The sequence below is a fragment of the Centrocercus urophasianus genome, unplaced genomic scaffold, assembly GCF_019232065.1.
Source record: "Centrocercus urophasianus isolate 14NV4802_14NV808 unplaced genomic scaffold, USGS_Curo_1.0 seq_14, whole genome shotgun sequence".
NCBI lineage: Eukaryota > Metazoa > Chordata > Aves > Galliformes > Phasianidae > Centrocercus > Centrocercus urophasianus.
Window position 1 is genome coordinate 47,162,236 of NW_024884586.1, and position 27,205 is coordinate 47,189,440.

The 27,205-nt window shown below is 39.6% G+C and overlaps 1 protein-coding gene across 2 annotated transcripts; it reads right to left on the reverse strand.

Moving 5' to 3' along the window:
• Positions 1-535: 535 nt before the first annotated feature.
• Positions 536-24,919, reverse strand: HIF1A (hypoxia inducible factor 1 subunit alpha). 2 transcript variants are annotated; one of them, XM_042813666.1, is made up of 15 exons: positions 24,903-24,919; positions 17,911-18,101; positions 17,419-17,564; positions 17,235-17,319; positions 14,340-14,452; positions 13,041-13,243; positions 11,628-11,734; positions 11,296-11,443; positions 10,328-10,539; positions 9,875-10,155; positions 9,243-9,365; positions 8,627-9,021; positions 7,678-7,786; positions 4,943-5,069; positions 536-4,796 (listed from the first exon to the last, which is right to left on the reverse strand). In XM_042813666.1, coding segments are annotated over exons 1-15 (2,394 nt in total). In that variant the 5' UTR covers positions 24,905-24,919; the 3' UTR covers positions 536-4,644. The 2 variants fall into 2 exon arrangements, with proteins under 2 accessions (XP_042669600.1, XP_042669602.1); XM_042813668.1 differs by lacking the exon at positions 9,243-9,365.
• Between the last annotated feature and the right edge of the window lie 2,286 nt (positions 24,920-27,205).

Consider the following 27,205-nt stretch of genomic DNA (forward strand, 5'->3'; position numbering starts at 1 on the left):
TCACTTAGCAAGATCTTGGGATTCTTACTGTCTTACTATTTGCATGTGTTGAGAGCAGCTGAAATCGCCTGGAAAATCATCTCGGATTTGAAATTGCTTCTGTTTTGTTACTAAGGGTGTTCTTGATTACTCAGAGGTTTCTTCTAAATCTTAGTCCCCCTGCCTCCATATCCATGGCTCTATTCTCCGTGTTTTCCCGCAGCAGCACCTGCACAGTCCCTGGTGTTAGACTGGAACTGTGTGCTTATCCTCTCCTGTTCAGGGCTGTTGTGCACTTAATTGAGATGGGATAACCACCGTGAGTGGTTTTGGCTGTAAGGGTGAGAACAATTCACAAATGCTTTTGGAAAACAGACCACGTGTATGTTTAGTGACCGGGGTTGTTGACGTCAGCACGAGGTGGGTTGCACCTCAAACACGCAAGTTTCAGTTGTGCTCATAGTGTGTATTTACTTTCTTTTTCAAAGTGTTTTTGCCATGTCCGTCTTTCAGAATGGGGCTAATTGATGAACAGAAAGATCACAGGTGTCACAGATTAGAAACAAACCCTCTCTTTTATTGAATTTCATACCGTTACACAATCAAAAAGAAGTACAATCACAAGTATGTCAAAGTGTTTCGAGAGAAATACAATTGCAATAGGTTGTACTTGGTTCCAGAAAAGAATTCCATCAAAATATACCACTTTTTTTCATGAGAGAATACTGCAGTTATTCACAAAATCTACCATACTGTATAAATCCAGTAGCAAACTCTTAACTTTTTGGTAACTTGGCAAGCTTTGCTCAAGGTAAGCAGGGAAGCAGAAAGAAAATGACACCTCAGTTTTAGAACATGGATCAAAATCGCAGTTCTCAACATCAGAGTTTTCCAGGGAGTCAAGCGTATGATTGCTAATGAAAGCTGGGTATTCAGCTCACGAGTTCCTATGACAATACTGGCCTTCCTACAGAGTATTCCTGGCCTGTGAAATGTTTGTTTTCATGCTGGATAATTGCAATCTGAACAATATCCGTAAGTGCAGTGACATTTGGGTGAATTGTGCGTGCTGTTCAGTAGCAGCTAATCAGAGGGGATGGAGAACAGATGATTGACCTCAGGCCTATCCTCTAGCCTGCCTCCTGGGTTTGTGGAAGGAAATAATTCATTCAGCAGTTTAACAACAGAGAAAGCCAGCCAACAGCTATCAGTGGAACAGCCCATGTTTTTGTCTTCAGCTACCTTTGTTTAGCTGTTTAAGAAGCTGTTTAAATAATGAATGTTACTTCTAAATATGCAGTTATTAAACCTGTAATAATTTTTGATCCCTATACCTTTATTTCATTGCAAGCACGTAGAGCTTTAATTGTTCTTTCTGGCATCTGTCTTTCTAAAGTGATTCATAATTACTGTCAGGGACTTTGTGCGTACAACAGGAATGGAAACTGTTAATATAAAATGTTTCTATAATACCAAAGGTTTTTCAAGATCAATATACAGTCTAAATCCATCTTACTGCATGGCAAAAGGTGTGGTAGGAAGCGTGCACTCTGGACTCCGGGCAACTTCAAGTATATTACACCTAAGCTGCTGGACAACCACTCAGTGAAGTGCATGGTTTGATTACTGCTGCAGTCCCAATGAGCTGCTGAAAGCAAAACTGTCTCTTAATTTGTGAAGCTCTTAATTTAGTATGTTTCATATGCAAAAGCAGGTACCACATCCAGCTGCAGTTCCTTCTTTACTACTGGTAAAGAGTAAGTGCTATAAGATAATGCCTCAACACTTTCAAAAAAACAACTAAACTTATTCAAAATCATGAAGCAAATGCGTAGAAATAAATGTATACAAAAATCTTGTCCTCCAAAGGATTAGCATGAGGCTGGAGAGTCCTAAAATCTAAGGAAAGAAATGAAAGCAGCTACAATGACTGCTTCCAGGTTTAGCAAACACGCAGCAGCGTTTAGCACAGCTTTGAGCAGCCCGGAGCAATTACTGTTACTTTTCCATGCTTTCTTCAGCATCTCTGAGAGCTGAAGAACCATTCCCAGTAACTACAGCACATCAGTCTTAGTTGTAAAAATGTAGGGAAGCTGTAACTTCCAGAATACAGCCATAGGGAGCAGGTCTTGATAATTACGGTTACAGTAATTAGGGGTCAGTGGGAGGGGGAAAAAAAAGGGAACGCTTGAAATCTCAGGTCTAACTTTAAAAGTTAAGTTTTCAGGCTAAGACCTTTTCTTTTTTTTCCTCCAGTTGCCCACAGTGCAAACAGCTGCACGTACTGCAGTTCAGTCTTATTTCATTCACTTCTACAAGCATAGTAAACAACATGCTGTGCTTGTTAGTACATGTGACAGAAAATGGGGAAGATCCTTAGGTGAAATAGTGCTCATTTAAACCCATGTCTGCTGGTGCCTTTCCTAAGCCTTTACCAGCTTCACTGTCACAGCTGCTACTGCTGCTGGAGAAAGCGCTGCCATGGGAAGCACACTGCCACATCCAAGGGCTTCTGTGCAAACCCTTAATATCTACTAGGTGTGTGTATTCAAGATGTTCATTCTGCACAAATCCTGCAGTCCATGCTCATGCTCTCTCTATGCAACTTCTACTCAAACACACAACCAGATTTCGCTACCAGTGCCTTATCTTTTAACGATGGTTCCATTTAGTTTCATTAGCACACTTGTGTCAGTTTGGAAAGTGCTCTTGCTTCTGTAGAACTGTAACAGTATTTTTAAAAAGCACGTGAAGCTTATTCACCATCACAGTGATTTTAAAGTACTCTACAGGAGGTCAATGAAACGAAAGATTCCAGAATAAATCGTGACATCCACACTTCATTTCTTACAGTGACATAAGTTTCCTAAAATACTTTGTGAAGAATGCACAGAATATCTTGACCCTATTTACACATTACAAGGTTGTATCAATAGTATCAGCTTTTAGGACAGCAAAGTTACCGAGTCAACAGCACAACAAAGTAGAACAACCCTTCTCTATCACAGAGTGCCAGCTTCATTTCTCACTGCAATTTTAAGAAGTTCATCTTTAATCGATCCCTCGTGAATTTTACTTTTTCCTGCTTTCCAGTGTTACCTTGATAATGCTTCCAGAGACGAGCCTCTAAGCTGGTCTTAAGGAAAAAGTCTTTTTGCTCTGCCGTAACACATATGCTGTCTTCTCCCTTTCAAGTTTGCTAACTGGTGTGATAACAAGTGAAAAAATTGAACATCTTTGGCCGCCGGTAGTACAACACTGTGTAGGAGAATTTAGTACTGAATAGGCTCGTAATTAAGTTGGAGATGGTACGATCAAAGAAGGAAGCTGTGATTTCCAATCAAGTCTAAGTTAAAAAGGGAACATGGATGAACAATAACCACTAACAAAAATATAAATTATCTCATTTTTCTCAGATAACACACTCCCCGAGGGGGCCTGGTCCACATATAGTTTATTGATGTAAGAAAACAATACAGTTAGTGTTAGATCCAACCACAAAGAGCAAAAGAACGAGCAAATGAAGGTTTTGTACAGTACATATAGGAAAATAAGATGTTTGTGACAACTATATATTTCTAAATAAAAAGGCTTCTAAATATATTCAAGTTATTGAAATCTACACGAAAATATACGGATGTTAATAGCAACAAGGTGCTTAAAACCAAAACATTAAAATATTGAGCAACTCAATGATGTACTAGATAAAACTGCTAACAATGCAAGATGGTTTACAATCTGCTTGAAATATCACCTATACCACACAGGGTAAGCTGAACATTTAGATTTAAGATCATACACAATATTAGCATTAACTTCAACAACTACAGGCAGGGATTTCTTTTAAGCTGGCAAAGTGACTACTTTAAGAACATCAAACTCTCTCTCTAAATTGAGAATGTACCCAAATAAAATGCTGCTAGCCCTTCCCAGATAAATCCTTTCCCTTCGACTAATCACACTCTTAAGTCAAAAGCATAAGACAGCATTTAAGAACAATTTATATTACAACGTGACTAAAATAATGACGTAATCCAGGTTTAAACATGATTTTGTAGGCAAACAAAAGATTCTTCTTAAAAACTAGTTTTTATAAATGCAGATATATTGCATGAGGAACTGCTGGTATTTTTTAAGAAAATATATTGTGCGATTGTGGCTACAATGCACTGCTGCAAAGCGTTGTTGTTTCTTATAAAAAAATATTAAAATTAAAAAAAAACCAACGTACTCGAACATAAAGAGTAAGAGAGCACAAGTCTTCCAGCTACCTACAAAGGGCAGGATGGAAGTATTGCCAGTTTTTCACATGCTGACGTTTTACTAATGATAGATTTTGGTGACCAACTCCCCAGCCAAAAAATAAATATATTTTTTAAATCAGGTGCATATTTCTAAGCTGCTATTGCAAGTGTGTTTTAAATGTAATGGACTTGAAGGTGTATGTACCAAAGAATTATAAAAATGCACTACGGTTTGAGTTATTGTTACATAAAGAATGTATTAAAAAGACTGTCAAAATAAGTAGAAAGGGATCAAAACTGAACTAACTGAATTAGTGCAGTACTGTAGCCAGGCTTCTAAAATCAGATATAGAAAATATAAATAGACTGCTTTAGGTGATGATTCACCAGTGTCCAAAAAAGGAACAACTACTGTGAAAGCTCAGTTAACTTGATCCAGAGCTCTGAGCAGTTCTTCACCCTGTAGCAGGTTTCTGTTGCCTTGTATGGGAGCATTTACTTCACAATCGTAACTCGTGAGTTGGGGTAGTCCACTCTCATCCATCGACTGCCCTAGAAGTTTACTCGCTATGTCTATAGAGGGAGGGGAAGGAAAAAAGTGCACTTTATTCACTTTCCTCCCAGATTTCTCAGGAATGAGATGAGCTTGGGTATGTTTGCATCAGTTTTCTTTCACAGCCCCTGCCCCCCTCCGTACATTTTGTTGTAAGGATACTAACCAGTCGATAGTAGAATGATTGTCTTTTGCTCCACTCCGTTGTGTCCGTTGGTTTTGCACGCCTTTACGCGTTTCCAGGCCAGCGATGCGTTTCCTCCACGGTCACCTGTCTGCTGGAATAAAGACCCCTAGGAGAAAGTGAAACAGAAGCTTCTTTATTGAATAGTGCATCTTTCTGGCCTTCTGCATCCCTTTGTCAAACTAGGGTTCCCTATCGCTGATGTTGGCTTTATTACAGTTTACAGTGGATTTCATTCGGAACTGAGAGCAAACATATTTCCAATATAGTAGCCTTAAAAATTAATTTTAAAAAATGGGATCAGATTTCAAGAGGTTACCTCCCTTACACCAAATAATTACTGAATCCTGGTTATCACCAGATAACAGGCTCAGGGTTAACACAGGTACACATACACTCCCATTTGGTTACCACTGCTCTCGTGTGATAACTATCAGGATTCCACTGGAGTCTCTAGTGGTTTTCTGCACTGGCATTAGTAGTGTAAACAGGAGAGTCAGGGCACCTCGCTCAGTGGATTTTATCTGTGTTTAAGTTGTAAATTCTGCTTGTGCACCAGTTGTTGACACCAAGCCGTCCAATCTAAGGCTTAAGGGAATGCAGTCCTGAGCCATCCTATTACAGAACAGCTCCTTAGCACATTCTTTTGATGGCAGCATCCAAGATGTGGGGATCAGAAAGCTTTTAAAAGCTCCATATAATTAGGATTAGAAAAGGCCACCACTGAAACAAAGATGGGATGGAAGGAAAAAACACCATCTTAGTAACAAGGGTTGAATCTGCAAGATTTTGCCTTGTTAGTAACGCTGACTGTTGAGAAAGAGGAAAAAGTATTTAAGAATGCTGCCATTAAGGGACATGTTTTCAGGTTATTAAACATGCATGCAAGTCAAAAAGACAGTTGTATAACAGGAGTTAAACAACTCAGAAGCTGCATTTCATAGCAAGATAAGTCACTGGTATTGTTCCTGTTCTGGCTTTTGTTTTGTTTTCCTACTGAGAATGCATTACAGTCCTCCACATGAAGAAAGATACCTCACTTTTTTCTGCTTTAATTATTTGGACCATTATTTCATAATCCTACTGTAGCACACCTTGTCCTTGTCTAATTCTCTCATTTTGCAGAAAACCTGAAGTTGCATTTTGTCTTCAATTATTTTCACTCTTTACAATAATTAATACTGCTGCCATATAGCCAGGAAGTCATGGCAAGTTTTTGCACAGTCCCAAATTGCTATGTGATACAAGCCTGGATTTAATATAGTTTTTCTTCTGTGCATTTGCAAGGCCTGGTTTGTAGACTGAGAAATCCATTTTGGAGAGAGAAAGCAGACGACGAAAGTATTTGCTTGTAACAATGTCACTAAGACCCCCACTGTGTGGAAAATTCAGCTTCTGACAGTGCAGAAACTGTCAAAATATTTCTAATGCATCGGATACAGAAAGGACGCTTACAGAGAAGTCTGTATTCGTTACAGTAGCTAATACAGAACTGCTAGTGTACAGCTACTTTGAAATATGTATCAGCAACACGACAGCACAGCCATAGCACCGCTGCATGAGAAAGAGGCAACCAAAGGCAGTAAAACTTGTAGCAGAGCTGTGAATTCTAAAGAGCTACTGAAAGCAACAGAACAACGTGCATGAAAGTGCAAAGCATTTAGCAAATAAGATCAATAGCGTGTGTTTGTTGTTTTGTTGTTGTTGTTTTTAAATCTGCTAACCCCATAGCAAAAGAAAAAGTAAAATAAAGCTGTATTAATGCTTTCTCAGCTGTCACAGAGGACAGCAATGCTAAGGCTGCATACAGTGACTTCTCGCGTGAGTGAACCATTCAGAGGAAAAGTAACCCTGCACTGTTAGACATGATGGATGACTACATCCAGGAGATGGACGGACTGCTACAGAAACAAAATGTGAAAAGCTACAATGCAGTAGAAAAAGACAAGAATTAATTATGTAGAAACTTAAGAGAAGTGGGAATTTGCAATGAAACCAAGAAGAGAGATGCAAATCATTGCAAAGCCCAAAATTTCAAACTACTAAAAAAAAAACCTGACATTAAGAATCAAAGATTGTAGAGACAAAATACCCTTACAGAAGATAACAAACTGAACAGTGCCAGTGAAGTACAGAAGTCTTAGAATACCTACAGAGTTCCTTTTGAATAGCTTAGATGGACAACAATGTGGTACTTGCAGTCACAAACGAGAGAAAAACTCATGGTACCAATGCAAGTTTGCTAGATTGTGTGAACTCACATTTTGTAGTTCAGATGGTCTTGTTATCTGACCAAACTAAAAAAAGGAACCTCAGACTCAAGGAGAAATGAAAGAATAAGAAGTGTAAGAAGGCTGTCCAGTAGTCATGAATATGAAAACTGAGTTTGAAAGCAGAAGTGAAATAAATAGGACAATTTTGCCTTACATTTGTGCATTATTCTGCTAATGAAGCATGCCTCCTCGCATGTATGTTCACAGATATCTTCTATCTAATCAGAAATGCACTTAGGTACGGAGGGCACTTTGAAACAACCGACAGTAAAAGAACTAAAACAGTGTTTGCATAGACGAGGGAATTTCATGCCCAAACAGTTATTTTTGATCCCAAGATTCCATTGCACACCAACAGCTAAACTCTGGAGTCTGCACTGAAGCCTCATGTCAGAAATGGCAAGGTTAAAAGTGAATATGTTAAAACGGTAAAACAAAACTCACAATTCCAACTGCCTGAAAAAGTGAACCATCATGTTCCATTTTTCGTTTTCTCTGAGCATTATGCAAAGCTAGCATCTTTGGATTTAGTTCTTCATCCATTGCAGTAGATCTAAGAAAAATTGATTCAGGCTGTTAAGAGGATTCTACTGTTCTCGAGCCATTCTTCTTTTGTGGACAAATACAATATGACAGAACTGAATTTAAGAACCATACTAGTATTGTTTAGTAACTGTCTAATTTAAACAATTATTGCCTAGGAGCATAGAAAATGTTAGCATTTAATCTTTGTATGGAGCTCAGAATGAGTTTTAGCAAAAAAAAAAAAAAAAGATGTAAAAAAAAAAAAAAAACCACCAAAAAAAAAAAAAGCAAAATGTTAAATAATTCATTTTCTATAGAAAGGAGGGGGGGAAGGTTGAGGAAAAGTCTTCTGAGTATTTGTGTACAAATTTTGTGTTAAAGGTCTGATGTTCTGATTTTGTAGAATTTCGTCGTCATAAATATGTGCTATGTATGCCACAGTCCATCATCATGAATTACAGCCAATTTTAAAAGCAGTGCATGTAGCACAGACTGCAGATGCCTCTCACCTCAAAAAAGTAGACAAGAAGAGCATCAGAAATGCTGTGTAGGTATAACTACCTGCTTAGTGCCTGCTGCAGTCTTTTTAAGTGGCTATACATCACATACAAGAGCAGAACAAAACTGTGAACACAGCTGGCATGTAGGAGCTGCCTATTGCATGAGATGTTTATGTAAGGGCTACTGCAAAAAAGCTGCTGAGAAATTAGAGAAGCTTACTATATAAAAAACTGGTCTGGATTTAAATTTTAATTTCTACTTTGATGTAGAACGTTGAAGATAATGTACATCAGTTGCAGTATTTCAAAGTGTATCACATCTAATCTCTGGAATAAATACTGGGGCTTGAGCTTCACGTTTGAAATACCTTTTGTTCAGCGTGACTGTTATCAAACTGGGTGCTCCTGGACAAGATTTTTCTGTCTGTTCCAATGTTCCTTTTCCTGCTCTGATTGGAGATGCAGTTCGACTCCTGTTCCCACTGTAAGGTGATGCTGGGGCACTACTCGTGTCGTTTATTACGTGGACAGGAGATGATGGAACCATTAGTGCTTTCACATCATCCACACGTTCTGCCACTGGTTTTATTTCATCAGCAGCAGTTGATGGTGTCTGAGTCTGCTGAAGTATGGTAATGGTGGCTGCATTTTGAGAGCCAGAAGAACTGCTTTCCAGTGGAGATAGCTGATCAAAGGAGCGTAGCTGGAAGTCATCATCCATTGGGATGTAAGGAGCCAACATTTCCAAGTCTAAATCAGTCTCCTGGAGAACATAAGAAGTAAAACTTATATCAGAACATCTCAGTTATGACTTCGTGGCTCTGCTAAGCCTCTTCCTTTTACCAAACCCTCAAAGTAACTCTGCGCAATTTATTTTTAATAAAGCACTGTGTAAAAGAATAAGGTTGCTGGAAGCATTTAACAAAATGAGAAGCACGCTGAGAGCACTAAGATGATACAGAATTTCAAGTTTATGTACATTACCTGAGTGGAGAATGGATTTTTTGCTTCTGTATCTATTGCAAAGAGCTTCTCCACTAATTCCAGTTTGAATTCATTAGCCATGTCATTATCCACATCAAAGCAATAGTCATTGGGACTACTGGGCTGTGAAAACATTTTGAGTGCAGTTTTAACTTTCTATTGTTACGTTATTTTGCATCGTATCTACAGACTCTCTGAAAAATGTGTGAATGCCAAAACTAATTCCAATCTATGGCTGCACAAAACTGAAATGGGAAAGGTAAACATATACGTTTATTTACCCATTTGGGAAGCACTGGATGAGTTAGAACCCAGAAGTAGCCTATGCAGAAATTTACTGTAGTAGCTAATTTGGTGTTTACAGAAGCCAGCTCTGAATCATCCTTTTCTGGAAAGACCTACCTTAAGCTCTTCTTTTCTATCACACGTACATATTTGCAAGACTCACTTCCATGAAAAGTTAATTCTCCCTGTGAAAATGTATTTTTCCTTAGAGTATGAGCATAACTAAGGCACAACCTAGAAATAATTTTGAATTCATGCCTTGGGCGCATCTTTAACTAGATATGCTCTACAAGCCTCAACACAGCACATACATTTTAATGACAGTGTATCCAAATTACATAACTAACCTCAGGTGAACTTTGGCTGGTACTTGCATCAGAAGGGCTGGTTGGTTGCTCTTGCACCTGAGGCATGGTAAAAGAAAGTTCGAGTGTCTCTGTGTTTGGCTCCAGCTTTGATACAACTTCTCTATTGAGTGCAGGATCAGCATTGCTACGAAGTGGCTTTGTAGTTTCAGAGGCAGGCAGTGGGGACATTGCCATATTTATATTCTGCAATTTCTCACTGGATGAGGGGAGCATTACATCGTTATACAAAGGAACTTCATCACATTGTTGTTCATCAGACTCTATAAAAATTAAAAGAGACCATCAACCTAAGTAACAAATACTAAGTGTGTCTATGGACCTCATTACATTTTAACACTAGGCAAGTGAGAGTGGGAAGTTATTTTCCAGAGTTTACTGTAAAATACTAAACTTTACTGATTAGCATGCTCTCCAATTTAAACACACACCCACCATTGCTGCTGAAATCTAGGGAGATAATTGTGTCTCCAGCAGCTGGAGCCAGCACAGTTAAAGCATCTGGTTCCTGCTTAAGTTTTTCAAAAAGGCTGTTGGTATCATCCAGGTCATCTTTGCTGAATATTTTCATTTCAGGAGACTCCACTGGTTTCAGCATACACTCAGTTTGTCCAAGGGAAAATATCAAGTCCTTCTGAACAATTCCACTGCCAGACAGAAAGGAAGATGATTAAAAACCAGCTAAAATTTGGCCTCCACAATTTTCTAAGTTGCAAGCGATTACAAACAAGAATTGTTTCCTCAAATGTAACAGATTAAATCTGGTGTCATAAAAAGGTAACAGATAGAGATACTACTTCCATGAAAGCATCAAGGGAGTCAGAAAAGCAAGTAAGGCAAGCTTTGGGGATTTCCTTAAAAGTCTTCTGTTAAATGAGTGTACTATATCTTGATGGATTGATACTGGTACATTCACTGAAACTGTGAAGAACTAACTTAGGACTGTTTCACAGTTGCAGAAAAGTCCTTAAGTTGAACCTTTCAGTAAAAAGAATTCTAAGGAAGAAAAAGATTAATTAGGAAACCACTATAGCTGCTCTGACTCCATCACTAAGAATTACAAGCAAATATAACTGTTCCAGACTGTGGACAAAAATTAGATAAATGTCTGCAATGCACAAGTTCTGAAATGCTTCTACCATGATAATCCAAAACACTTTGGCCCTATATTCGTTGGCCTGCAGAGATCTCCCCACTGATATCACTACATCAAAGAAGTGGTTGTCTTTTTTAAAATCCTGATTCTATGACTAGCAGTATTCTAAGTAAAAATCTAATTGGTAGGAAAAACAGTTAGCAGTGTAGCATATTGAATAGGGACCGAATTCTCAGCAAGTCAAAGATGTAACCAGAATCTGACTCAAAAAAATCACGACAGAAATAGCAATTCCTACTCAACTTACCTCAACACATAGTTTACACATACTATGCACTGTGGCTGAGAATTCTTAGTGTTGTATATAACAGTTGCTTGAGTTTCAACCCAGACGTAGCCACCTTGCTTAGCAAGCATTCTGTATTGTCCCGTTGTCACCTGCCCTTTTGTGAACACTAAAAACAGAATGGACATCAACCTTAATTACAGGCAGAGAAATAAAAAAATCAGTTTTCAAAGCTAGGTATTCTCTGCAGATTCACATCTGCAATTAAGAGGAAAACCCTTGTTATTCTGTTATTCTATACTCTCTCTCATATTTTGTACTTCGGGAGCTTTAAATACATCTTTTTCACTTACTGTCATGGTGTGTTTTGGTCAGATGATCAGAATCCAGCGCATGATAGTACTCATAGATTGAACGACCCAGGAGTTCCTCTGGCTCGTATCCCATCAGCTCTGTAATTCTTTAAAACAAGAGAGTATTTGCTAAGCAGACATTGAGCAGCACATGGAGCCACAGAGGACTGAAGAATCTCTTCCACAAACTTTACCAACAATGCTGGTTTACTGTGAGTTTGCTTTTTTTTCCTAATGCTTCTTTAATAAGATACAAGACATTTCAGCAGCCATGGGATTTTACTTCTCATTGAATATTTATAAAGCATGTCCTGTGATGGACAGGATTAAGTAAATCCCTGCTTTTTAGACGTTATTGCTTAAAAGTAGACAAGCTACTTACAGACTAGAATATCCAGCTTACACAAATAAGAATACAATAAAATAAAGACATGCTTTAACAGTTTTAACCATGCAACTAAGACAAATTATTAATCAGATTTATTCTCACCGTTGGCTTTCAAAGAAAACAGTATTTTCTTCAGCCCCTAGAGGGCAGAGCTAACTAGGAGAAAGCGTTCATCCAGCCCTGCCCTATACACATCACCACCACGTAATGCATTTTATGTACCACCACTGCCTTAGAAAGGTAAAGTTACTGCACAGAGTAAAAAGTAACCTGCATTAATGTACTTTTGTATCTAACTGCAGTCACTGATTAGAAATTCGTTTTTATATTTTTTAAAAATAATAATCTTAGCAGGCAGTAACAAATAGAACCCAATTAAAAAAAAATAGGCCAGTGATTTCCTTCACATCTGTTTTTTTTACAAATTTATCAAGCATGAGCTTCCAAAGGATAGTAAGATGAGCATTAGATTACATCAGTGACATATTATGTACCATAATACAAAATCTCATTCTCAACTACAGATGCATTGCATTAAAAGTAGAACAAAGCCTTTTTTTTTTTTTTTCCTGACTGGAAAAATCAGATGCTGATCTGACAAAACAGTGGGGAAGCAGTAAAATGTGCCTGACATTATATATGTACTCCTTTTGGTCTATAAACTGCACCATCATCTCCAGCCACCCTCAAATCCTTTCCATTTTCTCAGCATCCAGAAAAATCTTTTCATCTCAATGGAATTGTTGCCACAACACTAAAGGCCAGTTTGAACAGGCAGTTAACTGAGGAATTACTCACAAGTAATAACCCTACACCCTCCTTAGACTTAAGAGTTTGGCTTTTAATACAACATCCTGATCAGTCAGTGTAAAAGCCAAAGCATCTCACTGACAACTCCGTTTTGCAGATAACCACGTTACCCAGTGAGCCTGTAAAAGCATGAGGCCCACGTTAGCCAACACACACAACCCCTGCAAATCATTCATTCACATGAATGCAGCTGTTAAGAACAGAATGTATTTTACCTTTCGTCACAATAGGAGAATTTCATATCGAGACTGTGACGACTGAGGAACGTTTTACTGTCCAAGGGGACCTCAATGTTGGATGGGTGAGGAATGGGTTCACATATCAGCACCAAGCACGTCATGGGAGGCTTCTTGTAGCCACAGTGAGTTTGATTATTGCACGTGTCATATACACGTATGTGTCCAGTGCAGTGCAGTACCTGTGGGACAGTTACACTTAAAAACAGACCAGACTGCTTTCTGTCAGACAGCACAGACGCACTTCCATTAGTGCACACAGAGTGAAGCACCCCCCTCCACACCTCTCTACACTTAGTGTTATCAACGGCAGGAACACAGTAGTGCTTTCAAACTGATTGTTAAAATACAGCCAGTTCTCCTCATCTTACACAGGCTGTTAGTGCACTCGCTGCCAGCTCCCTCCTCTCTTGTGTCTGCAGAAGCAATGCCAGAAGTTTCTGCTTTCCTGTCAATTTCTTTCAAAGTTAAATTCATTACACTGGAAACAACTGCCTCAGCAACAGGCATCCTACTATGTCGACCTGAGAGTTATGCTGATAGTGTCAGCCTCCATTTTAGATCATCTGCAGAAGTGATGTTAGAAGAAGAAATCAAATACGTTCTTCAAAAGATGAGAAGGTTGCATTTTTTGATTTTCCCCTTTTAAAAAAAAAATCTGAAGTAGAAATTGTTCACATACATCAAAAAAGAAAGAAGTTATTTGATCAAGAGTAACTAAGCTCAAGTTAAAAAGAATATTTTTAACTGTAATGCCACTCCATACAATAAAAGGCTGCCTAAAGGAAAAAAATGAAAATGCATTCATCTCAGACACTTAACAGACTGGGCTCTTTTAGCTCCAGTTATTACAAAAGGAATAGCCAGCAACTTCAGAAAGAACAACACACGAGTCCTTCAGAGGAACCTCAACCATCAGATTTACAAAGCTGAATCAAAAGGAATGGAGTATCAGTATAGAAGGCGTCAGGCAGTTTTCCCTCAGAGGAGGCGGCTTTACGCAAGCGTTTAGTAATTAGAATTTCTAACAAATGAATAACCTCTAATTTAAAATGGAGAATTAAAGAGTTTTGAAAAACTAATTTTAAGCATTGTTTCAGTTACCTCCCTGATGTATTCTGCATTAAAATTCAGCATACTGAAGCACGATGGTTAAATTAAATACTTACTGAAACTCAACCTCAAGTTACATGAAGTGAAAAATGTTGAAATACAGTAAGTTCTGACATCTGAAGAGGAAGCTGCCAACCCATCCAAGCAGCCCTTTGCATTCATTACCTTCCACGTAGCAGACTTTATATTCACTGTTCGTCCCCTGCTGGTCAGTGTACACTTCATTCTGAGAAAGAAGCTGCGCTCCGTGTTTTGCTCTTTGCCCTTTTTCACAGGACCTAGCAAAAGGAAATAGTAACCAGTTCTTGAGCTCATGGATCATCTTCTGAACGCATTAAAATAAAACAAAACCACAACTCAACTACTTGTGTAGTAGAACTAAAGAAAAATAAAGACTGAAAACTAGCAGCGCTTACAATTAACGAAGCTTTTCAGCAGGGGTTTTGCTGTGAAATAAGGAAAAAAAAGAAGTTTTAATGTTTTAACGCCACTGTTATATTTGTAGTCAACTTGACAATCCCAGATTTCAGGAAAAAGATGACTGGTGGAAAATGTAATATATTTTAAAACTGTGATAGGAGTCAAGAAAAGCATATGCAGGAGGAGAAGCACTTTGGGCTGATTTGCATTAAAACAGAACTCTTGGGTGCTTAGGGCCCATATCTGTTCAGGACTATGGTATTTTAAGTCTTTAAATTGTGAATTAATAGCTCAGCTGTTCAAACGCTTCTGAGTATTTCCATGGTGATTTGCAGACACCAGGTTTTTAAACACGCTATTTGCATTCTTGAAAAAAGTCAAGAAATTCTGATACAAACTCATATCAGCAGTGTTAACTTTTTTAGTCTTGCTTGCTAGCAGCAGGCTCTAGATTTTTTTTTTTTTTTCTTTTTTTTCTTTTCCCCCCCTTTACAGGGGACAACCTTCCAAAGTCAATTACTAGTTCAGCTATTCAAAAACCAAACAGCCTAATTTGGGCACAGAAAACATACTGATCCTATCAGGAATGCTGCAAGCAGCTCAGCTGTGTGCAGACAAGGGCAATAAAGCACCAGGGCAAGGAGGTGTGGAACAAAGCAATCTCACAGAGGGATGCTTAGAGTGGGGACCAAATTAAGATACAGCACAGAAGTTCAGAACACGTGAGCTTGCTTCTGATCTGAGCTTATATAATGGTTTGATTGTCCCCACGACCAGCAGTTGCAATGAAATTAGTCTTGGTAGTCTGAACTACCACCTTGACAGAGATCATCAGAAAAAAAATACACTACAGATAACAGCCAGCACACTGCTTTGTCTATTGCTTGCAGATGCAAAAACTAATGGGGACAAGCCTACTGTATGCTGCATTAGAACATCCTTAAAAGGAGGGGGAAAAAAGTAATGCAGAGTTCAGAGAAATAACCATAGCTTATTTTGTACTGTGCTTTTAGAGGAGCAAAACCAATCTAGATATTCATAGCTGAAGATCAAAATGTCATTGTTCCTAAATGCTGATGCTGAGGGCTCTGCTTTAAGAAGCAGCTGTAAAAGATGGAGGAATTTTCTCAAATCTCGGTCAGCACTGGACATTATTTTTATAAGAGCCAGCTAGGAAAGTTAAAATGCAACCTCCCAAAACATCAGAATGTAGTTCAGTTTCTGCCAATCAGAGCTGTATTCGCTTGCACCTGCACAGTCCCCAAGAGGATTATTTAACACTCAAATCAAAATAATTCCACTGATGTAAGAGGTGCAGTAAAATGCAACTTGGGAATACTATTAAATATAAAAATGTATTATTAGTGCAATGTAGACTTTTGTCTGCTAGCTTCATTTGCAAAACAGATTTTGTAATAATGCTTTCCAGACACCGTATTCCAGTCTGGTCAATTTAGACATGCTACAGTTCATCTGCATGAAACTCACTATGTTTAAGAATATGCTTCTGCACCACACCAGCTTTCACACCGCTTTAGTGTAATAATGCATCCCTCCAGAAGGCAGGGAGGATGTCTGATATAGCTTTACAGCTATGCTTCAGTATTAGGAGCAGAGAAGTTTAGAGAATGCTTGCAAAATCAAAGCCAGGGCCCCTACCACAGTGATACAGTACCTAGTCACTTCTGCTAAACTAAGCAGAATTACAGTGATACAAGAAAATAGAGGTCAGTCCTAACAGCGTGGTAATTAATCACTATCTAGATTTGAAGTTCATATAACCCTCTTGTTTGATGAAAAAGGAATTAGAGAGGTCCAATTCTAGATTTACTACGACCAAGTAAAGAAGATTTGTTTGGAGGCATGCATGTTGCCAAGTCTTTACAGTCATTAACAAACCTTCAGAAGACTTAAAGGCAGTAATTCATGGGCATTTGCTAAATCCCAAAGCGTACAGCATATGTGAATACAGTGTTCTATTCCCTTACATGGAGAAATAAAAAGTCTGAAATCTGAAAAGATACCAATTTCATGCACCAATTAAAAGGTGCAGTGAAGCATAAATCCCAAGCCCAGAATTAACAGTTGCTTTATGGGGCTTTCCAAGTGTTCTTTTCTATTCTTACCCAAGGAAAGAGCATTTGATATCTGTAAGACCACTACCCAATTAGTTTTTTCTGTGTCCTCACCATCTCTACACACTGAATCTTGCACCACAAGTTTCTGAAAGAAACCATTTGCTTTTAAGTTGTCCTGTATGGGCTATCTGGGACTAAGACAGACATACCAACTCAATGTCTTTGTATTTTTCTACAGCAGTCATTCCATATCATTCTCACCCAACTTTCATCTAAACTCATTTCATTTCTGTAAGCATGCTAATTCTTTCAACCCTCAATAATTTCAGTCATTAATTTTTAGATTAAAGAGTGCTAATGAAGTCTCGTGTCACCTACAATTAGAATATTTCCAAAACATTCTGGCTGTATCTGTTAGTATCTCTGGAAGACTAACTTTGCGGTCTGAGCAGAAAAACATACCAATTTGTTCTCTATATGCCTTTATCTGGCAGATATCCATCTATTGTAGTGCCAAGAGAAACTATCCATAAGTAAATTAGAAATTGTTTTTTCTTCTCACCATTTCTGTGTGTAAGCATTTCTCTCAGCTCTTCATGGTCACACGGATGAGTGAAATCAAATACACTGTGCCCCGTCAAATCGAACTGCAAAATAAGAGGTACAGGGTGTCTCACTTGATACATACACAAGTGCAACAACTTTTTACAGAAGCGAAACACTCTTAGGAAATGTCAGTATTTCACCTGAGTGAGTCCCATGCACTTGTTCACGTTTTCAGACATGTAAATCATGTCCCCATCCTCAGAAAGCACCATAACAAATCCATCAAGAGCTTTTAAGTAGAAACAGTTCAGTTCCTTCTCCATTTTGGCTTCTGTCTCTAGCTCACCTACAAGAAACCATGAATTTTTATTAAAGTAAATATCAGTCTTTCTTCACTTGTCATCAGAAACGACTTCTGGCACCAGTCTGCAAGGAGCCAGTCTTGCAGGACTGTTCAAAAGCAGTATCATTAGCTTATCTAAGCGATCAATTAAATTCAAGGTCTACTAATGGTATCACGAATCTCAAAAAGTCAGAGTGAGATTGCTTTCACACATCCACCAGTAAGCTTTCTACCTTAAGGAAAGTCTACCTGACAACAATACTATTGATTTCTTTTAAACTGCTCACTGGTTTCAGAACTACATTCTCCCTCCATATACGTCCAGCCCCTCTCCAGGCTGTGCACTTACCAGCATCCAGCAGCTTCCTCATGCGCAGGTAGCTGATGGTCAGCCTCATAATGGAGGCCTTGTCGAGGTGGGCACTCACAGTGTGCGGAAGGGGCAGCTGATGAGCAAGTTCATAGAACACTTCTGATTCCTTACTTCTTCGGCATCTAGCTGCATCTCTTGACTTCTCTTTCCTGCGTTCAGAACTAATCCTGCATTAAAAAGGCTTGGGATCAATATAAAAGCTACAAAACTCTCTTAAGTAAAAATGTCAAACGCTCTAAGCTGCCCCATAGCCAATTAACCAGTTCCTGAAGTTGAATAACTTCAGACTTCAATTTTCACATTTAAATGCTATTCTGTGTATTCAGTTCTGCTGCCGGAATCAGTTGCAGAACCATGAAAAGTCAGTTCTTCAGAACAGTTCTTTCAGTCCTTATTTGAACACTGACTTCCACCTCTCTAGCCTCCAAAACCTGTTTCCCCCAGCCCCTACAGTCTCCCAAAAATGCTACAGCTGACTATCTCTAGCAATACCATTTACACTCTTCAAGCTCTTCCCTTTATACCACCTCATTCCTCACATGTTAAAGCCATCATCCTTACAAAGCCTGCCAAACAGGTCAGATAAGCAAATTTACCATGAGGTGTCCTGCTTTTCAAGTGTTTGGAAAAGTCCCTTTCCCATTTCTCTTTTCCCAGTGAATCCTCTTCCATTGCCTCCCCCAGAACACATCAAGTAAAGGGCAGCTCACTAGCAGCAGGCATAAAAGCAACCATGATCCTCAGCCATTCGATAATGCCAATAATCATCCCTTCTCCCCGTACCTACACCAGTGGAAATTGGGTCACTGCAGTTAAATGTGCTTTTATTTTTAAATGGACTATGGAAAGTAATACATTATGCTTTTGCATTGTGTGTATACACACACATTCACCTTTTGAAGGCATCTTGCCTTCTTTTTGCATGTAATGGAGATATCACAGCTGTACTGATCAGTAGATCCTCTTTTTTCCATTTACTTGCATGAAAGATAAATGTATCTCTATAAATACGGTTGTTATAATTCAAAGCATGTGCCTTTGAAGGTAATCAAGAAGAGACCAAGTGTTACTAGTTGAAGATGGCAGAAAATAGACCTTTGTTATATTGTATTATATTTGCTACCAACAGTTGAGGAATGACACATTTCTAATTTCAGTAGGCTGTTACCAAGTCATCTTTGCTATGTCTGTGGATCTGTGCAAAAATAATATAACTTTTTAATTAGCACATCATCTTATGAGAGGTACTGTGAGTGACAGAAGACAGTGACTCACAAGCTGATATTACCAGGGAAATAAGGAACCAGATTCAATGGAAGCAGTTAAATATATACATAAATCATGTGCTGCTTGCAACAGCCAGAGAACCTGCTTAGTTTGTGCAGAAATATCCAAGTGATCGTGCTTTCAGGGCTGACCTTGCAAGCATGACTGCCTTGAAATATTAAGGAAGCCCAAAGAGTTGTTTTAAAGACCAAGTAAGCCATCAGAATTCCTTGTGAAATTAACTTGTTTTTTTTCCAACAAATTGAGACCATCTGATAATGAACTTGTGATTATCTTAGTAAGGATTCCTGAGGCACTGAGTCCGTCAGTTTCTGTGACCATAGCTCATGCTTCTCAGAAGTGCAGCACGAAGTCACTGGTGATCTCTCTTATCTTGCAGATCTCTCTGCATTCGGTCTCAACCTGAAGACTGAGAAATGGATATCTTGGCCTAAGAATCCGGAGGCCCTGGACATACAGGTATATCCTGAAAGTCACTACGAGAAGCCTGAGCTTTAATGGTACTGAAAAAATACTTCAGCTGTTTAAAACCGAATGGATTAAACATTTCTTACTGAAGTCAGGCCTCAAGTATCTTTTCTCTCATTGGAAAACTAAGGGTGGAGGTGAAAAACCACTCCCAACTCTGTCCTTTTTCTATGACCACAGGTTTTGCCTCTGACAAAAGTAATACAGGTAATTGTGCTTACTAAAACAGTTTCACCTTTACACCTCTGATTTTTCTTTGTTAGCTACTCATTCAAGATCCCTTCACTTGCAAACAGTTCCTTCTACTATAGAATTATTTGAAGTAATTGGTTCCCACTGGCATGGATGCCAGAGCTTTACTATAGCTTCCCTTTCAACTGCAGACAGCACTTTTTACCTAAAGTTGTGCTGTAGCAATAATGCTGTGTACTCAAGTCTGAGCACTTGTCAGGATCAAAAGTAACCAAGAAGAGTAGGGAAGGACAGTGCAAGAGATGGAGACAGTCCTTTTCCATGCATTTGTTTTCTCTCTGAAAGCTCCATGTTCTTGAAAACATTTCAGCTGGATTCTAGATGTTTGGTTTTAGGACACTCAGCACAGATTTCAACAAAGTCAGAACTCTCCACGGCCCTTAAATTACTAATTACTGACTTGAATATTGCTCAAATCAAGCTCACAGTGCTGCTGTTAAAAATGAAAGCCAGAGCAAGTGAATCAAGCGCTGCCTGCTGAAGCCCAGTGTTACAGTGGGCAAAACTTAAGGAAAGCCCAAATGTTCGTAACGGTGATGTCCCAGCAGCAGAGCCAGGTCTCCCTCTTACTATATATTTCCTTACGAGAAAGGCTACTTCTATAGATAGATATTTAAACTGTACAGCAGAACGCTTCACTATTTTTAGCTGTTGCTGAAAACTAAGCTGTAACTAATCTGGGTAAAACCCAGCAATTTAAATGGGAAGATTAACCTCCAGCTTCAAAGAGCATTCCTTTAATGGATCAAATTAATGGAAAAAAGGTCTTTCGTAAATGAAGTTTAATTACCAAGTGAAGTCAGAGTTGCCTCAACATGGGATGTCACCAAATACGAGAAAGCAAAAAAGAAAAAACCAAAAACCCAAACCCTATGCTATTGCAAATCTAAGCTTTGTTACTTCCAGTTGCACAAAATAAATGAAAAAGCACGCTGTGTAGCTGCCAGAAAATGTCAGTGTAGTCAATTAAAGGATGTTTAACTCCTGTAAAGAAAATGCAGTACTGAAGTGAGCTCTCTCAGCTAGAACAGAAGGGAGCTCAAGGAAGAGGACTCCAAGCAGTACAACGTGAACCAGTTCAAAATAGGTTTGAATAAATTACATAAGAGATTTTCCAAAGTGCCTATGTTTAAAAATCTTCATCTTAGCAACAGAAATACAACCCTGTAAGAGCAACAGGAACCTGAGTTCTTATTAAGAAAGATCAACATCAAAAACTTAAGATATTTATCACACCTTCGGTCTGTTGCACATGAAAACACCTAAAGATTCAGAAGATCACCACAGTGGAAGATTATATGTGCAATGAAAATATCAGAAATGCCCGTGCTAGGCAGGAAATTGCCTGCATTTTCAGGTATGATATTTCCTGCCCAATTTCACTGCCAGACATTCATTTCCATTTTGTGTTTCTAGCCATGGAACACAGAAGCAGAAAGCAATCTCATGCAGGATATACACAGAAAGCAGTGCTTCACTGACAATTTTAGAGCCAATTCTTCACACACCTTTGTAAAAGATGTCTGCATGTAATAGCTGAACAAACTACTGAGTTCCAGAAAATACCAGAGCCAGACACACAAAGCAAAACTGTATTTCACCACCAGGTCTCACTGCAGCTGAAGGACATTAATTACTCAGGTTTCCACTCACTGCCCCCGATGAGAAAGGCTTTAAAATACAGCAGCAATGAATATAACAGTTTTACAGCAGGCTTTTGCAGCAAGCAAAATCTGGACCAGCAACTGTCACATGCACCAGTTACACCTCAGTGCAGCCTCTGCACCTGAATGTGCAGTTCCTCTAAGTCTGGCCGTGCAGACTACTTGGGCCAGAGCATCTTTCTTACAGATTCTTATATATTGCTATATATTGCTCACCAAATCATCTCAAAGACCCCGCCACCCACCGCTGCACGTTTCTATGAGTGACTCCTCACTCTTCTAACATAGCCCCCAGCTTTCCCCTCCTTCAATGTAAAACTAATTCACAGCCACATTCACATCTGCCATATTCCTCCTTACATAAGGCCAGCATCCAAGATCTAGGAAGAACCCTGGAAAATGCCATTAGTAACCAATAAATTGAAATTAAAAATTATCAAGTTAAAAATTGGTCAGTGGACAGGTCTTAAAACACGTGCCACGTGAACTTTGTCTTCTGGTTTCTTAAATCATCACCTTATGTAAAATTTCACCCTATATACACAGTATTACACAATATTTTCTATTTTTCCTGTAAGTTGCTGTAGTGCTACTATTTATTTTCTATCCTTTCTAGCTGCACATTCGTTCATACTAACTTACTGACTCTCTACTCAGATTTTTTCTCTGTAGCTGTTTTCAATTCCCATGTAAAATAGCCATTGTGCGTGTGTTAATTAATCCGCCTCGTCTTTCCTGATTCAGGTCCTGGCAGGTCTCTCCTCAGCCACCCAAACCCCACCACAGCCAGCTCTGTTCATGGCGGCTCAGCCACACCAGCACCTCTCACCTGCCACTGCACAGCTGCACACCAGCTTCAAGCCCACGGGAAAGGCAGAGGCTGCCAAAAAGCATCTTACAGCCGTGCTATACTCAGCTGTGCTCAACATGCAGTTATTTGTTTTTCTTCACTGTTTGCTAGTTTGATTTTGCTCAGGGCTGCTAGCCACAGCGCTTACTGAATTCTTCTACCATGAGAAGTCCCAGAGAAGCCCAGTGCTTACCAGAGAAATTAAAGCAGCAGAATTCTACTTCCCTAAAGAGACTTTCCTAGGAAAAACAACTCAAAATGTAAGCAAAGCACACCACTCAAATCCAGTTAGTTAAAAATACGGTGAGTTAATGATGTCAGTATTGACTAAAACAAAACACAACACACAAACAACACCTGTTCACCTCCACTCAGCACACACGGGCAACGTCCCCGCTTTTCCCTCTTTGCCCCTCAGAAATCCCTGTCCCCTGAAGGTGCCCAGGCACAGGGTGGCCTTGAGAGGGAGCTGCCATCTCTGCTGTTTAGCTGGAGGAAAGGCAGGCAGCAGGGCAGAGAGCAAACAGGTCGGAGGACGGCGTTCACCTCACACGCCTGCCTGAGGAGCGCTCACTGCCGACATCCAAACCTCCTCTCGGTAGTAAGGGGAAGAAATGTCAGCCTGTGCTCACCAACACGAGGCCAAGTCTGAATTTTCACTTTCCAGGAACTGTATTTGCATGCAGATTTCCCAGAATGTTTTTTCCAGTTGGTTTGGAAGGGTGCTCCTTCTTTCTCAGGCTGCGCTCCACAACTCCTACAGTCTCTCAGCTCACCATGAGTTCTGCAGTACAGCTTCAGCTCTTCTTGCTTTTATGTAACTTGCTTTTTAAAGATACTGCTTTTGGCATTATGGCCCATTTCATTTACCCATTACCTTATTTTGTAATCCACATAGAGTTGTTATGAGAGCAATCCAGCACCTTAACCTCGTGTGTAGTCACAAGCATGTGACCTTCTAGATTAAAGTCTTACTTATTATGAATTAATGAACTTAAAACCCAGTAATCTAACAAAGAAAATATGTATTATTTAAATATGGTAACTTAGATTTTTAAAAATATTTAACTGCAAAATCTAGTGCAATATTGAAGCCCAGAGACAATGCTTCTATATGCAGACTATTAGTTAAATTTTATTCCTTTGTACCTACAAAGCTATTTGAACTGTTTTCTTGCCATTCAGGTGTTTACAAGCATTTGCCATAATTTGAACGCCATCAAAAAACCCTGACTAAAAGGTACCCAGGCAGACTCAGAGCAGGCAGGCAGTTGGAGCTGAATTAGCTACAGCAGCACAAGCTTCCCGAATGAGCGCTGCCTTCAAAATCTTTGCTGTTGGCAAAGTGGGGACTGGCTCTCATTGACAAGAGCCCACCGAGCTACATGATGAACTGCGCACTGGAAGGTCTTACTCCCAAGACCACAAATAATAGAATCACAGGTGTGTGTTGGAAAGGATCCTTACAAGCCACCTAGTCCAGCTCCTTTGCTATGAGCAGGGACCCCTGCAGCTCGTTCTACAAACAGGCAAATTGTGGTACCTGATAGCCAGCAGCAGAGCCTGGCACCCCTGAACCCAGCACAACATCGCACTTCCAAGATCATCCATCACCTGCGCTTGGCCTCAAACTGACCTGAAAACCTTCCTACCTCCCTGCTTAGAAAGTGTAAGACGGTAAAAGCTTCCAAAATTAGTATTGCTAATTAAGAGCATGGTGAAGTGATTCCGCTGTGTCGTACTACACTGAGTAATACACTGATATTTTCACTCTGCACAGTAGTTTACTGTATACAAATAACCATATGGCACAGAAGGGTTATTTGTGAGAAAATTACAATTTTGTCAACTAAGTTATTTCGGCTTTTTTTAGAAGACAGCCTTTTTTTCTTCAGTAAGTGCTGTGCTTTATCCTTCAGGATGGAAGATGCATAGCAGTTACCCTGTGCTTATTATGAAAGAAAAGACGCAACTACTGTAAGAAGATGGCTGGACATGGGCTGGACAGAACTCCCTCCGAGTGCTCTCCTCACTTCAGCACTCTTGTTAAAGTCTTTTGCCTCCCCAAGGCACACAGAGCAGCAGAATACATGAAGGATTCATCACTTGTGCATGCTCTCAGCTACCAGTATTTTAGCTATGAACTGCTCTGTCTTCAGACAGGTGTAGACTCATGATGAAATACCTAATTTCAGTCTAAATCGTGTGTTTTCTAAATATGTTTTGTAGTGCTGTATTCAAGCTTTGCAGATCAGAGGCCAAAGGACTTTCCTCATTGCTTTAACACAAATTCTGGCCCTTCTGCTCACTTTACATTCCTCATCTGCTTTCACTTAACAGGGTATTTTGTCATCAAAGGTTTTAAAAGCAAATTAAAATAAGTAGAAATAAAGATATTTTATTTTTCCTATATGAATAAAGAACCTGCAGGCAAGAAAAGTGCTTACATACAGTGGTATCAGCTGCACAGTCAACAAGAGAAAAGTCCCTTCTGAAGAACCAAGCCCTGAACACGCTCATCATCAGCTCAATCACTTCCATTTCGAGCGTCCTGTTTGCAGCTTCTGTATTTGACACGGATTGCTTCACGTCTTCAGCTCCTTGCAGTATATTCCCACCTCTTGCAGTGGGTGTAAGCACGGGGAAAATGTGAGGAAGCCAAGCTCTAGCTCCCCTGCAGCGTAACAGTGCAGTTATTATTCTCAGTCGCGAGCAGCACAAAATAATCTCACAAACAAGACTCTTGGCCTCGGCGTTCTTTTCCTTTTCGAAACGTAAGAATTGTCGTAACACCATCGGTCTGCTTGTGGTTGTGCTGCATTCTGGTAAACAAAGTGGGTCATCTTTTTCAGGCAACGCTTCCAGGATTATTACGAACTGAGTTGAAAGCGATACTTTGTAAATTACAAAGTCGTTCAGTAAAACCTTTTGCTGTTGCAAATGTGAGAGCAGAGATTTCTTCACACCAGCTCTGATTCTCTTTTGTCAGTTCTTCACTAGAAATTCAGGCTCTACTTTTGTGTAACAAGGAACGTTTTTCCTCTGAACGCTTCACAAGAATTCATTCATACCACACTGAATTAAACAGAACGTACAGTTTCTCTACACAGCCTATGATGTCTACACGTCTATCATGTGTTAGCTATCTTAAAGGAACTACTAATGCATCTTCTTGAAGCACCAGTTCTTCAGCTTCAGACGACACATTTCAAATGCCTGGGTAAAAAAATTCTCAACATTTTAAACCACTACATTGTTGTACAGGTCCTAATGCCATCAGGCTCCAACAGAAAGAAGTGACATGTTATGAATGTGATGAGACTTATCTTTAGATATCAGTGCACTTATTCTGATATCTTGCATCAAATCCCCAGGCTGGTACAGGCATAGCTTCAATGAACCTGTGCTAATTAACACCAACTGAGGCTAAGGCTCCACATCAAAGAACCCTGAAGCATTCGTCACCTACATAAACTGTGTTTAAATATATGCATGTATATGCTGGCATGTATTCACTTGATTTCATGTTTCGAATCATTTCAGAACTTATTTGACTTAAAACATAACGCTATGCAAGTTGACATCTCAGTAGAGGAAGCCCCTCCTAGCCTTTATAGCCAATTGTAATTTGGTAACCTGCATCCATCCTGAATTTTCTGTCGCTGAAGTGCAAAGGCTCCTCTCTTCTCCTTGGCCATTTCTATACATCTCAAGGCCACAGAACCATCTGAAGCATCTCCCATCTCAGAGCAGTGCTCAGTGAAAAACAGATTCTCCTGCATGCTCTCCTGCCTGCCCTAATATGAAAGAAGGTTCTTGAGAAAGGCTCCAGAAATTTCTCAAACGTGAAAGACAAAGGGCTGCTATGACATGAAAAGATGATTAAGGTCTAAGCTCTTTCCATGCATTGCCTAGGATTTTTGGAGGCATGTGAACACCTGCCTATATACCCCATGTAGGTTAAGATAAAAGCAGCACTTGAGCTGATGACTCGTCATCTGGAACATTCCTCTTTCCTTTTGGGCATCAGTGAACAACACGAGGCAATGAAGTTCTTGCAAGATTTGTTTTTGTTTTGATGTATTTTGTTTTTAAAGAACACGCTGTAATCTGATCTGCCTTTACATCCCCTTGAAAGAGCGGTATCAGGAAAATCTCAGTGCTCCCTTCTGCCACCGCTGAGCCGTGCCAAACCTCCCACCTGGCACTACTGAACAATGCCTGGGAATTGTTTTGTTAGCTATCATAACACCAAGCTCTCAATGAGACAACACTGACCATTTTCCCCCTGCAGTGCAAAGCCGAGTACACAAAAACAGTGGTTTCTGAGATGCAAAGTTCCCTCTCACACTAAAAAAGTCATGAGAACCCAACTGCAATCCAGCCTAAGACACAGCAGCGCAGAGCAATTCCTGTGCAGTGTGAACACCCAAGAACATAACCTATTTTACTACATAGGCACGGTAATAGTCTTCAAGGCTTTCAGGTAAGAAACACACCAAGGAGCACACGCACACTCTTATGAGCTTCGGAAGTGTTCGTGCTTACTCCAGAACACTGCCAACATGAAGTAGCATTGTGAACGGCTGAAATTTCTTCTCCCCAACTTCAACGTCAGCAATCAGATTCTTGGGAACAGCTTTATAAACTCCAGGCACATAATTCAAGGATATGAGGGAACAAAGGTCTATCAAGTTGTTTTCACTCCATGTGAAGGAGGAACAAGCAGCTCTAATTGCACCCACGCTGT